The 13,647-nt window shown below is 38.2% G+C and overlaps 2 protein-coding genes across 3 annotated transcripts; one reads left to right on the forward strand and one right to left on the reverse strand.

Moving 5' to 3' along the window:
* The first annotated feature begins 702 nt into the window (after positions 1-702).
* Positions 703-2,481, forward strand: LOC115950815 (TPD1 protein homolog 1-like). Of its 2 annotated transcripts, none has more exons than XM_031068069.1 (3): positions 703-934; positions 1,053-1,130; positions 1,304-2,481. In XM_031068069.1, exons 1-3 carry the CDS (start codon positions 778-780, stop codon positions 1,603-1,605), a joined length of 537 nt encoding a protein of 178 aa, XP_030923929.1. In that variant the 5' UTR covers positions 703-777; the 3' UTR covers positions 1,606-2,481. The 2 variants fall into 2 exon arrangements, with proteins under 2 accessions (XP_030923929.1, XP_030923931.1); XM_031068071.1 differs by having other exon boundaries at positions 1,056-1,130.
* A 6,621-nt stretch (positions 2,482-9,102) lies between these two features.
* LOC115993971 (receptor-like protein kinase ANXUR1) lies at positions 9,103-12,279 on the reverse strand. Its single transcript, XM_031117971.1, has one exon. It carries the CDS (start codon positions 11,816-11,818, stop codon positions 9,233-9,235), a length of 2,586 nt encoding a protein of 861 aa, XP_030973831.1. The 5' UTR covers positions 11,819-12,279; the 3' UTR covers positions 9,103-9,232.
* Positions 12,280-13,647: the final 1,368 nt, after the last annotated feature.

Here is a 13,647-nt window from a genome sequence, read left to right on the forward strand (position 1 = left end):
TGCACTAGGTTGAAATGTGAGTGTTGATTAGAGCCACCACAGATAGCCAAGAAGAGTTGGAGATTGCAATTGAAGCTCAATTGCAGATCTGAGAGCTAGAGTAGAGAAAGGACATGCAGAGTTAGTTGCGAGCCAGAGTTTGGACTTTGAAGGGTTTTATATGTAATATGTACCACATTATCTATTCTAGTTGTTCATTTTTGGCAATGAAGCCACATAGAGGTTTTTATGCCTGACACTTGGGTTTTTCTTTTCAATTACACATCCATGTGTTATGACTGTGTTTACTGTGTGTTTGGGTGTACAATTGTGTTTTTATATGCCATAATCCATGCTTCTATTAATTGGTTAACCACTTGTATAATTTGAATCAATTGTTAGATTAGCCTAAAATTAAAAAGTTGGTAATACTTTCTACTTTATTAGGTTGCCGAATTTCTTACTTGATAATTCTAATTTTCAGGGAGAGTAGGAAGGTAATATTTAATAGTTGGATGATGTGAAATAGCTTTTGCTTTTGTGCATTTAATGGCTGCTTTCTTTTGTCTTGGAAACAATTAAAGCAGAGAGAAATTGGATGAACGAGACTGTTAGGATGAAACTGGTGGTGGCCCTCACTCTCCCTAGCCTTTCTTGCAGAACTTTGTTTAAAAGGAACCACCACACAATTCTTGTACGTATACCACTAGGGGTCACCAACAACATAAAGAACTCCTTCATACCCACCAACCCTCTCACTTTTTCTTTGTTGTTATTGATTGATTTTCACCAAGCAAAATGACAGTGGCAGGAGTGGAAAATGAGCAGTCAAACTGCCAAACTCTGAGAATTATTACACTCTCTAACTCAAAAACCATCATGGTCTCTTGTCATGTGTTCTTCCTCCACTTGATCATGCTCATCATTGTATTTTGCAGTCTTGGGATACATTCAGGTGATAAGAAATTTCTCTGCTTTGTTTCTAGTTCCCTTTTGAGCTTTGTTTTTAGGCAGTCTTTTTTCCCCCCTCAAAATTTGAGGAAGAGTTTACATGCCTTTATAATCTTTTGCAGAAGCTTCTATTAATGAGTTCATACATTCATCTCATGGGGATAAAAACCATTCAAGCTGCAGAACACTTTTGCTACATGGTAAAGATTCCATGTCTATGACACCATTTTGGACTATAGTTTGTCGTTTATAACTTATATTCATCCATGCAAAAAAAAAAATTTGGGGTTGAACTTTTGAATTGACTCATGTATGATATATATACTTCCGTAACCCTGTATATTAATTACTTTTGTTTTCTTATTTTCATGAGGCACTTGCACAAACAGAGATATAAGCATCTCACAAAGCAGAGATTCCACATCTGGAATCCCACAGTACATAGTCCAGATTGTCAACACCTGTGTTTCTGGATGTGCTCCTTCAGATATTCATCTCCACTGTGGTTGGTTTGCCTCTGCAAGAATAATAAACCCAAGAACCTTCAAGAGGCTCTCCTATGATGATTGCTTGGTTAATGGTGGAAAAACTTTGAAGACTAGCCAAGTCATCAGATTTACTTACTCAAACTCCTTCATGTACCCACTTGCATTCAAGTCTGCCAAGTTCTGCTGAACCCCAAAACAAGTCCAAATGAGGCATGAAATAATAGAACCAATTGCACCATGCATGATTGAAAAAAAAAATCCAAAAAAAATTCATGAACCCTACCATTGTAACAGCCTTTTCACAACCTAGCGTTAACCCTTTTTAGAACTCTACAAATCCTTGTTGGGTTCCTTTTCAATAATATCTTATTTTGATAATCGTTGCTGTCGAAAGTGTTCTAGCTAGCATCCCCATAATATACCTTGAAAGTTCCATTACTTGGAATTTAGTCTTCCCTAGTCAAAAGCTACTGTTTATGTACCTGCATGGCAAACAGAAGGTCTGAAACTTGGTGCTTCATTTGTGGTCCGTGTGCTATCAGTGCTGTCTCTCTCTCTTTCTCTCTCACTTTTGTTTCCTTTTGTCACAGAGAGAGAGATAGAAGTTTGTCTTTTCTACTTTATTTTTCTTCTAGAGCTGAAAATGGGGGGCCTCTTTGCTAGATAGGATGATTGGAGCAATAGAGAGTGTGTGTCAGCAGTGCCTGATTTGTGTGGAAGAATTCACAAAATATTGAATTAAAGCTGCGGCATTGAACTTTACTTTCTCTCTCTCTCTCTCTCTGTGCAGTCGGCAGAAGAGGTTGGATGTTAGCATCAAGGCTCACAGCTCAAGAACAGAAATTGAAGAAACCAAGCACCAGAGGAATACCCTGGTTGTGATCTTGAAGATTCATTTTTGTTCTTTCATATGTATGCGAGTTGAGACTAGAGAGTAACCCTCTTGTCCATAAGAAAATACAAAAAAAGATAGTGAGTTAACTCTTTTTTAATCTAGGTCTGTATCTTTTTGGCTGTCTGATGCCTTGGTTATCTATAAATATTCATACCTCCAAAGGGGTGTGCTGTCATTTTCTGCATAATGGTATTGGCATTGAAGAGCAGCACATGGTTGGAATCAGGACTAGAATGCATATGATCTAGGAATAGAAAGCCTCTGCATATTGGGTTCCCAAATGAGCTTCATGATTTATCCTTGTTTTTCAATCTAAAGTCTAAACCATTGAATCTGAGAACTTCCACTGTTGACAAACAGTGCAGAATTTTAGGAAACATTTTTCCGACTTTTTTATCATAATTGAAATGTGTCATTCTATAATAAAAATGGTATCAATAGTAAATTCATATGAAAGTGATAACAAACCATGTCAACAATTGTAAAAAATATTGTCTCTACTCAAAATTTTCACCGTCGTCTACTTAATATAATGTGATTGAATCTAATAAAATGGATGTGATTTCTATCATGATTTACCATATCAACATTTTGTGAAAATTTTTGTATCTTGCAATTACTCTTTTTATCAAGACTTGAATCATGACTTTAGGTCACGTTTTCAGTGCAACTTTAGTATGTAAATGTAAGGAATTTAACCAAAAATTCCTAACCTGTGAGAAACAAAACAAATAGAGAAAACACACGTCAAAGAAAATAATCACACGCACAAGACAATATTTACGTGGTTCGGCAATTTGCCTACGTCCACGGAGTTGCAGGGATTTCACTATTATCAGGGAAAATACAATAGTGCACAAGAACACTCTCAAGAAACCCAAATCCCAATTACACCCTAGCACTCTCTCACATAAAAAATAAGAATAGAAGCTGACTGCCTCTCTTTTCTCTATTTTCTCTCATGCGGCTTGCTCACTAGGTTAATTGGAATTTGTCTTGAATCTCTCACGGCTACACTACAAATATAATATATATATATATATATATGTCAAAGTCGGCTAAAGTTGTGGGTTACTATTCCAAATAGGAGTTGGTCAAATAGTGACCGACTTAGGCAATGAGGATGTGGGCTTGTGGCAATTCAAGCCACACACGGCCCACTCCAACAAATCTCCACCTTGGCTTGAATTGATCAAGCTACACGAGCAAACTCCTCCATCAGCTCCACCTTAGCCCTTAAGGGCTCACAAGCTGCAAACATTAGCCACAATCCTCCATAACACAGTCCTTCATCCCTGCAACTCATCCTCCTGTCCTCAAGCTAGAAGACCAATTGAAGCTGCGCACAGCTTCAACTTCTCAATAGTGACACCCTTAGTCAACATGTCTGCCGGATTCTTAGATCCACAAATCTTCTCAAGCATTACCAGCTTATCTTCAACAAGGTAACGGATAAAGTGGTATTTTGTCTGTATGTGCTTCGACTTTGAATGAAAAGCCGAATTCTTGGCAAGAAAGATTGCACTCTGACTGTCACTGTGTAGAATGCCCATCTCCTGCTTCTTACCCAATTCATCTAAGAAACCATGTAGCCAAATCATCTCCTTTCCAGCTTCAGTTGCTGCAACATACTCAGCTTCTGTACTAGACAAAGTAACAATTTTCTGTAGATTTGAAGCCCATGATATAGCTGTACCACCCAGAGTAAAAACAAACCCAGTAGTACTCTTTCTACTATCAATATCACCAGCAAAATCAGCATCTACATAACCCTGCAGTTTCAAACTTGCACCTGTGAAGCAAAGACATGTATCTGATGAACCCTTCAGATATCTCAGAATCCACTTGACTGCCTCCCAATGCTGCTTTCCAGGCCTACTCATGAATCTGCTCACAACTCCCACTGCATGTGCAATGTCTGGCCTTGTACATACCATAGCATACATCAAGCTGCCAATAGCTGAGGCATAGGGCACCTTGCTCATATGATCCCTTTCTACTTCTGTCTTCGGTGACTGTTCTTTGCTTAGTTTGAAATGACTACCCAAGGGTGTGCTCACTGGTTTAGCTTCATTCATGTTGAACCTGCTGAGAACTTTCTTCACATACTCTGACTGTGAAAGCTTCAATGTACCATTAGCCTTGTCTTTAATGATTCTCATACCAAGGATTTGCTTTGCAGCTCCCAAATCCTTCATTGCAAACTGTTTGGACAATTGCTTCTTCAGATTATTAATCTCCTCAATGCTAGACCCTGCAATAAGCATATCATCCACATACAACAGTAATATGATGTAAGAATTGTCAAAAAACTTAACATAGCAACAGTGATCAGCTTCACATCTCTTGAACCCAATTCTATGCATAAAACTGTCAAATTTCTTGTACCACTGTCTTGGAGCTTGTTTTAGGCCATACAAGCTCTTTTTCAGTTTGCAGACTAAATTCTCTTGTCCTTGAGCAATGAACCCTTCTGGCTGAATCATGTAAAGGTCTTCCTCCAAGTCACCATGAAGGAATGCTGTCTTTACATCTAACTGCTCAAGATGTAGGTTTTCTGCAGCCACCATTCCCAGTACTAGTCTGATTGTTGACATCTTCACAACTGGAGAAAATATTTCTGTGTAGTCAATGCCTTCCTTCTGCTGGAACCCTTTAACAACTAATCTGGCCTTGTAACGTTTGCTACCATCATGCTCAATTTTTATTCTGTATACCCACTTGTTGTGCAAAGCCTTCTTTCCTACTGGCAATTCAGTTAGTTCCCATGTTTGATTCCCCAACAAGGAATCCATCTCATCCTTCATGGCTAACTCCCACTTGCTTGAATTCTCATCTTGCAAGGCTTCATCATAACACTCTGGCTCACCACCATCAGTCAACAGGAGATAATTTAAAGTGGGTGAATAACGCTGTGGAGGTCTAATGTTCCTGGAAGATCTGCGGGCTTCAGCTACAGGTGTACTCAGATCTACCTGTGAATTTACATTCTCCTTATCTTCTTCACCCCTTTTCTGGACAGTACCTTCAGTCAATTCATCTAAGTTGACAAACTCAGATTTCTTTTGATCTATCTCTGTAACATCTGACACTACAGTTGACATGTCCTTGTACATAACCTGTTCATTAAATATCACATTTCTACTTCTGATGATTTTCCTGTTTTGTTCATCCCAAAACCTATAGCCAAATTTCTCATCACCATAGCCAATGAAAAAACATATTTTAGACTTTGCATCAAGTTTACTACGAACATCAGAATCAATATGAACATAGGAAACACAACCAAAAACTTTTAAGTGTGAAAACTTTACCTCTTTACCGCTCCAAACCTCCTCAGGAAGTCTGAACTCCATGGGAACTGAAGGTCCTCGGTTTATCAAGTAAGCTGCAGTGCTAACAGCATCAGCCCAAAAAGTTTTTGGTAGTCCAGCATGCAACCTCATACTCCTAGCACGCTCATTGAGAGTTCTATTCATGCGCTCAGCCACACCATTCTGCTGTGGTGTCCCAGGAATGGTCTTCTCCATCCTAATTCCCTGTGCAGCACAATACTCACTAAACCCTCCATCTATGTACTCTCCTCCATTATCTGACCTCAAACATTTTACTTTTAAACCTGTTTCTGTCTCAACCATGGCTTTCCACTTCTTAAAGGTTTCAAATACATCAGATTTATTTTTCAGAAAATAAACCCATACCTTTCTGCTTGAGTCATCAATAAAAGTGATGTAGTACCTTGAACCTCCAAGGGATGCAACCGGAGAAGGCCCCCACAAATCAGTGTGTACTAACTCCAATTTTTCAGTCTTCGGTGTCCTGCCAGTTTTCAAGAAACTCACCTTTTTCTGCTTTCCTAAGATGCAACTTTCACACATGTCAAAATCAATGGACTTCAATTCTGGTAATTTTCCTTTTGACAGCAGCATCTTCATCCCTTTCTCACTCATGTGACCAAGTCTTCGGTGCCATAGACTTGTATCAGTACTTGCATCAGCAACTGCAATTGTGTCTCTTGGACTTGAGGTCATGTACAGAGTACCAGTCTTCTTTCCACGAGCCAATACCCTAGCTCCCTTTGTAACCTTCCAAGTACCACCAACAAATAGTATTGCATGTCCTTCATCATCAAGTTGTCCAACAGAAATCAGATTCCTCCTCAGGTCAGGAATATGTCGAATCTTCTCCAGTAACCAAACAGACCCATTGGGCAACAATATTCGAACATCTCCCATACCCACAACATCCAAGGCTGAACCATCAGCCAAATACACCTTACCAAAATCACCTGCAACATAATTCTGTATGATTTCTCGGTGTGGAGTGGTATGAAACGAAGCTCCTGAATCCAAAACCCAATCATCAAGTGGACTGTCTACTGCAAGAAGTAATGCATCCTGTACCTCTTCTGTTACAGCATTAGCAGAATCATCTTCATTCTTCTTCTTAGGACTTTTGCATTGATTCCTAAAGTGACCTGTTTTCCCACAATTCCAGCATTGTACTTGTTGGCCTGATCTAGATTTACTTCTGTTCCGATTAGAATTTCTGGATTTTGATCTGCCCCGATTTGAATTTCTGTTATTACCTCTGCCTCTTGTCTCAAGGTTTAGGGCAGAACCAGATCCTGAGGATTCACCTGCATCTCTTCTGCGAATCTCCTCAGCCAGAATTAAATCTCGTATATCATTGTACTTGAGTTTTTCCTTTCCTGTAGAATTGCTTACTGCCATCCTCATTGCCTCCCAACTGTTTGGCAAAGAAGCCAAGACGATTAGAGCACGAATCTCATCATCAAAATCAATTTCTACGGACGACAATTGATTTGTGATAGTATTAAATTCATTCAGATGTTGTGCTACTGATGCATTCTCTGCCATCTTCAGATTGAACAGTTTCTTCATCAAGTGCACTTTATTGTTTGCTGACGGCTTTTCATACATACCAGACAAAGCCTTCATCAGATCTGCTGTGGTTTTCTCCTTTACAACATTGTGTGCAACAGACCTAGACAGAGTTAACCTGATAACTCCTAGTACCTGTCTGTCAAGAAGAGCCCATTCATCAGCCTTCATAGCCTCAGGTTTTGTCCCCAAAAGAGGCAGATGCAATTTCCTCCCATAGAGATAATCTTCAATCTGCATCCTCCAATACGCGAAGTCTGTGCCATCAAACTTTTCTATTCCAGACGCCTTTCCTGCTTCCTCTGCCATTGCTCCCACTCAAACCTAACCCTAGGCTCTGATACCAGTTGTAAGGAATTTAACCAAAAATTCCTAACCTGTGAGAAACAAAACAAATAGAGAAAACACACGTCAAAGAAAATAATCACACGCACAAGACAATATTTACGTGGTTCGGCAATTTGCCTACGTCCACGGAGTTGCAGGGATTTCACTATTATCAGGGAAAATACAATAGTGCACAAGAACACTCTCAAGAAACCCAAATCCCAATTACACCCTAGCACTCTCTCACATAAAAAATAAGAATAGAAGCTGACTGCCTCTCTTTTCTCTATTTTCTCTCATGCGGCTTGCTCACTAGGTTAATTGGAATTTGTCTTGAATCTCTCACGGCTACACTACAAATATAATATATATATATATATATATATGTCAAAGTCGGCTAAAGTTGTGGGTTACTATTCCAAATAGGAGTTGGTCAAATAGTGACCGACTTAGGCAATGAGGATGTGGGCTTGTGGCAATTCAAGCCACACACGGCCCACTCCAACAGTAAATGCGTATGCAACCAGTATTTTCCTTTTATCAATGCTTGAGCAGTACTGGCCTACCTTTTTTTGACGAGAAAGTGAGCACTGGCCTACCTGATTGGATTGTATGAGCCTCTCCATGAATATACCAAGATGGTCAGCAATATAATTTAGATGTTGGGATACCTGCGACAGTCCCAGGACAAATGCATCACGATATGTCTGTACCTTTTTTTCTTTTTTTTGCTGAATGATATGTATGTACCTATTCACCTATATCCTTTCTTCATAAACGTGTCATAATTTATGTATTCTGTATCCAAATTCATAACAAGGGCCAATGTGCTTCAGTCCCATCACATATTATTACTTACTGTGCACATATTCGAACGGGGGCACACATGTTCAATAAATTGTATTACAATGCCTATACTTTATGATGATGCCCAGTACTATACAGTTTATTGGGGACCTAGGAAGCAAATATTTATCCCTGTTCCCTGTATTTTCTAACATGTTTGGCACGCTATGCATGTGTGGACCTCTCAGTCAAATCAAGCTTTGATTCCAACTTGGAGGGCTATCAATTGTAAAAGCTCAAACAATGTAGGAAGTGAATCAGCAATGTATCTATTTGGTTCAGCTTATTTTCATCCATAAATAGAATGCACAACTTCTTAAAGTACAAATCCAGGTTCACCTTTAGCCACCAGTAGAAGGCATCGCTTCATCCAAAAGCTTAAGCACATGAGTTCGTACCCATCTATGTCGTGAAAATTTTTAAGATTATAAAAAGCTAGTCAAAATGCTAGATTTCTGCCTATTTTTGTTGAAACAAAATTGCAGAATTAATGGACACAGAAGCTTGAAGCAGAAACCAATCAAAAAGCAACAAAATGTTTCAGATTTTCTCAACCAAATTTGAATGCAAATAACCTCAAAACGGAAAAGAAAGATTGGAAAGCTAAGGAGAGTGATAGGAAGGGGAAACTAGAAGAAATGACAAAAGAACCACATTAGTAAAAGAAAATTAAAGTATATACCAGGCAGAGAGAGCTGGGAATTTGCCTTACTAGAAGTTTGAAAAGGAATTAAGAATAACTAAAAGAAGCAAAATACACCAACAATCTAACAAATATTCCTATCCCAAAAAAAGAGAAGGAACAAAACAAAACTATAAACTAAAAAGTTACAAAATTGGCCTCATCTTCCACTAGGATTTACTAGCTGTGAGAAAGCTGCATTTGTATTCAAGTCATCCGTGTCCTCACTTGCTGCAGTTTCCTCCTCAATCTTCAACATATCATTATGTTTAGCATATGCACCATTTGCCTTCTCTTCTGCAATCCTTCCTGCTCCATCTGGATTTTCTTGTAATTGGAGTGCAAACTCAAGGTTCCATAGCACATCTCCCATTGAAGGCCGATAAAGCCCATGATCAGACAAACACTTCTCAGCTGTCTCAGCAAACTTCTTCAAGCACTCAGAATTTATCTTTCCCTTAAGATGAGGATCAATAATATCCTCAAGAATTCCTTTTCTCTGGCAGTGCAAAGCCCAATCTGCAAGACTAACTTGTTCCTTAGGCAAGGTAGCATTAAGTGGTGGCCTAGCACATAACACTTCAAAAAGGACAACCCCAAAAGAATAGACATCAGACTTTTCTGTCAATTGTTGCCTGCGGAAGTATTCCGGATCCAAGTACCCAAAGCTACCTTTCACCATTGTGCTAACATGTGTCTGATGAATATCAGGACCTGTTTTTGATAGCCCAAAGTCTGAAACTTTTGCTACCCAAGTATCATCCAATAAAATGTTTGTAGTTTTCACATCCCTGTGAATGATGACATACCTGGATCCAGTATGAAGATAGTGAAGTCCCCTGGCAGCTCCAATACATATTTCTAACCTTTGCTTCCATGATATAGGAGTTTTGTTGCTCTTATAAAGGTGCTCCCTTAGAGTCCCATTGGCCATGTAATCATAAACCAAAATCATCTCTCCATTCTCCTCACAAAACCCAATCAAAGAGACTAAATGCCGGTGTCTCAGCTTTGAAAGCATTTCAATTTCAGTCTGAAATTCATTAACTCCTTGTTCTGAAGATGGGTTTGATCTTTTAATAGCCACTTTGGTCGCTCCATCAATAATACCTTTGTAAACCTTGCCAAATCCTCCAACCCCAATAACCTGTGATTCATCAAAGTTCTTTGTCCCTTGTTTAATCTCTGATAATGAGAAATGCCTACATAGTCCTGCTGCCAGAGTATTGAGGTGGCTACTGCCTACACTCTTGCCAGAGATTGTTGATTTGCTTGTTGATGTCTGGGAACCGCCATAGAGTGGCAACCAATTACCTGTCCTAGAATCCGTTTCTTTAGCATTAATCTTGCGGTAGACAATGAAGCCAATAGCTGCAACAAGAGCAAATCCAGCAGCCCCTCCAGCAACAACCCCACCAATCACCAAAACATGACCATTGGATCCTGATGAACTAAAACTCTTTACTGCCTCAGCTTCAGCCTGAAGCAGCATTGCTGATGGCTCAGGATTTTGCCCTGCCAAGTTCCCACTTGAGTCATTGACCTTAAAGATCTCCAATCCATTAAGAATGGCGTCATAGAATTCCGGCTTCAATGATACAGAAGGGTGCAATGCCACCCAAATTTGTTCATCACCACCACTTTCACTAACATAAGTTGCATAATCCTTATACACAGGCACTCCTGATGATCCGGCCCACGCAATGACATCAGCAGATGGCTGTGCTGTTTGGTTGTTCACAAATATATCAAACACTCTCTGATTGATCTTGGTTTCTTGGAACTCGCAGAAATGGAACCTAACAACATAAGTAAAATTTGCGTCGACCTGAAACACCCATGTGAGATTATAATTCTGATTGACTTCTGAATTTGGTCCCATTGATCTCGCTGTGCTGTACACATTGATAGGTGCAACGTACTCTGGCACATCAGATGAATATTGAATGCTAACATTACTATCAGCCTGTGAAGTGATTCCAATGGCTGCACCATATATATATGGTGAATCATCATACCATATCCGTGTAAGTCCGGAGTCATTAGTTGCCGGAATATTTTGTCCACCAACATTGAGCCTAAACATTGTTTGCAATGAAGAGTTTTGAACATCAACAGATTGGTCAGAGAACCCGACCAAACTTGCAGGCTGAAATATATCTGGCATGGGAATTATCTCAATGCCATTGACAAAAGCAAATGATCCTGCATATTTTGAAGAGGGTGTGAAAGTGATACTGAGGCTGCCAGATTGGACAGGAATGAGAGAGAACTCTTTAACAATATATGCCTGTGTGAGAGCTTTAGCTGTAATAGACGCACTAAAATTGTTAAGGAGAGTGAAACCATTTGCGACAGCAGAGAAATATGAATCAGAGGAATTGAGATTGCTATAAGTTGATGGATAAAAATGGAGTCTGATCCAGAGGCGCTTCTTTGGTGAAATAGAGAACTTATATGTGTATTCAGACTTGAAAATTCTTGCAGACATATATGGGACTTGGGAAGGCAGAGAAGGGTCTTGGTATTGGGCAGTAGCTATTGCTGTGTTTTTGGAAGAGGCAGCGAATTTGGAATCTGATATCCATTTTCGGCCATCAGAGTCTGTGCCACCACTCGAAGAGCCACAGGAAAGGATATAAGAATCTGAATCTGAAGTATTAGAAACTTTACTAAGAACATGGGTGGTGCTCAAGGTTAAAGAGAAGAAAAATAAAGAGAATAGGATGTGGGAATTGGATTTCATGGCTTGAGGGCGAAACCTTTTTAGGAAATTAAGAGTTAGGAACAGAATTGAATGATAAGATAAAGAAGGAAAATATGATGCACAAGAAAACAGAGTACATGAAAACAGGGGACCCAAAAAAATGAGAGAAAATGTTTACCTGCACACTTAGAAGAGTGAGAATAAAGATAATAAGAAAAGGCTATTGGATTTCATATCTTAAGGTTGAAACCATTTTCAGGAAATTGAGAAATAAGATTCAAATAATAATAAAGGGAAAATATGATGCACAAAATAACAGGGGACCCAAAAAAAAAAAGTGAAAACTGTTTACCTGTGCACTTAGAGGAGTGAGAAAATGGAATTTTTTCAGATTAAATACAATGATGTTTTAACCTGAACTATGTTTTGGTGGCAACAATGTACAAAGTTGTTGAATTAGTTGAGATTTGCTGGGAGAGAGGCGTGGGAAGCAGAGGAAGAAGAGCCATTCCCTGCATTATTGCACTATTTTGATTTTCTCTATGTTGTTTTCAGGGTCTAAAGGGACCGTTAGCCGTTAGGATAGGAGATAGTGAGAGAGTAACGGCTAGAGAGAGCACCAAATGCTAGTTACATTTATTGCCCTTTAATAAAGGCCTATGAATAGGCCAACCAGTTTCTGTAGTGGAAACTGAAGCTATTGCCACCTCAAATTTTTAGAAATTAAAGGATATATTAAGGAGTAAATTAATAAATAATCAAATATCACACACAATCCAATCTATTCCTATTGTTAAAGGAAAAAAAAATTAGGTTCGTAAATCTCAAAAATAACGAAAGACAGAGATAGGAAAAAAATTTCTGAAGAACAATCAAGGATGGATCACACAAAAATATTATACTATGGGAATCATTGGAGTAATTTACTATATAAGAAAAACATGATATGCGGGATTGATTATTGAAGAGCAACATTCTCATTAGTATAAGAGGATGAAGAGTTCTGGCCCTTCTGGGACCAAAGATGGGTTTATAGAAGAACCTTAACTCGAATGTTCCTCCAAAGGCAAAGCACCTTCCTTTATATATTGGTTCTTAATGTTTTTTTTTTTTTTTACTTGAGATTTACTATTGTTTTACTGTGAAATTAATGTAAATAAATTAGGATTTTGTTAAGTGTAGAAATAACATGGCAAGAGTTAAATTAGGTGGTGTAAGAATTATTTTAAGAGGAATGTTAGGAATACAATTTTTTTTTTTCTCAATTATCACTTTTATTTTACGTAATAGGTTATCAACACTAATCACAACATGCAAACTTAACAATTATATAAAATCCTAGCCAAATGTGTTTTTGTAGAATTTAGGCTAAAATTCAATTTAGTTTATGAATTTTTACTTCAATTGTTAAATTGGCCCTTAAGGTTTAATTTTTGTTAATTTAGTCATTCACTTTGTAAAAATGAGTAAATTTGATTTTTCTGTCCAAATCTATTAGCAAATGATGTCGTTTAAACTTTTTTTTTTTTTTATTAAAAATTTAACTGAAAACATTTATGAGATGCTCCATTTAATAGATCTTGTAGTTTAATGAGTACTTAAAAAATGAACAAAACAATCAAATTGATTCATTTTGAGAAAATGAGGGACTAAATTAGCAAAAATAAAATTTTAAGAACTAATTTAATAATTGAAATTTTGAATTTTAAAATAGAATTTTTAACTTCCTATATATTTCATTCTCTTAATTGTCTCTGCCACACACAAATCATACATTTGTCTGTCTCGTAAGTGAAATCCTAGTTTGAAGGGGATTGAGATTCGGTGCAACTATTGCACTTTGCAATAGACTTTCAAGTGTTGAGATT

This window comes from Quercus lobata, chromosome 6, assembly GCF_001633185.2.
Source record: "Quercus lobata isolate SW786 chromosome 6, ValleyOak3.0 Primary Assembly, whole genome shotgun sequence".
Lineage (NCBI taxonomy): Eukaryota > Viridiplantae > Streptophyta > Magnoliopsida > Fagales > Fagaceae > Quercus > Quercus lobata.

What these genes read in the sequence shown, in the direction of transcription:
- LOC115950815 (XM_031068069.1), top strand. Translation starts at nt 778, where the DNA reads ATGACAGTGGCAGGAGTGGAAAATGAGCAGTCAAACTGCCAAACTCTG. An exon ending in CAGTCTTGGGATACATTCAG is followed by an intron (nt 935 to 1,052) that starts GTGATAAGAAAT and finishes AATCTTTTGCAG; the next exon opens with AAGCTTCTATTAATGAGTTC. An exon ending in CAGAACACTTTTGCTACATG is followed by an intron (nt 1,131 to 1,303) that starts GTAAAGATTCCA and finishes TATTTTCATGAG; the next exon opens with GCACTTGCACAAACAGAGAT.
- LOC115993971 (XM_031117971.1), bottom strand. Translation starts at nt 11,818, where the DNA reads ATGAAATCCAATTCCCACATCCTATTCTCTTTATTTTTCTTCTCTTTA.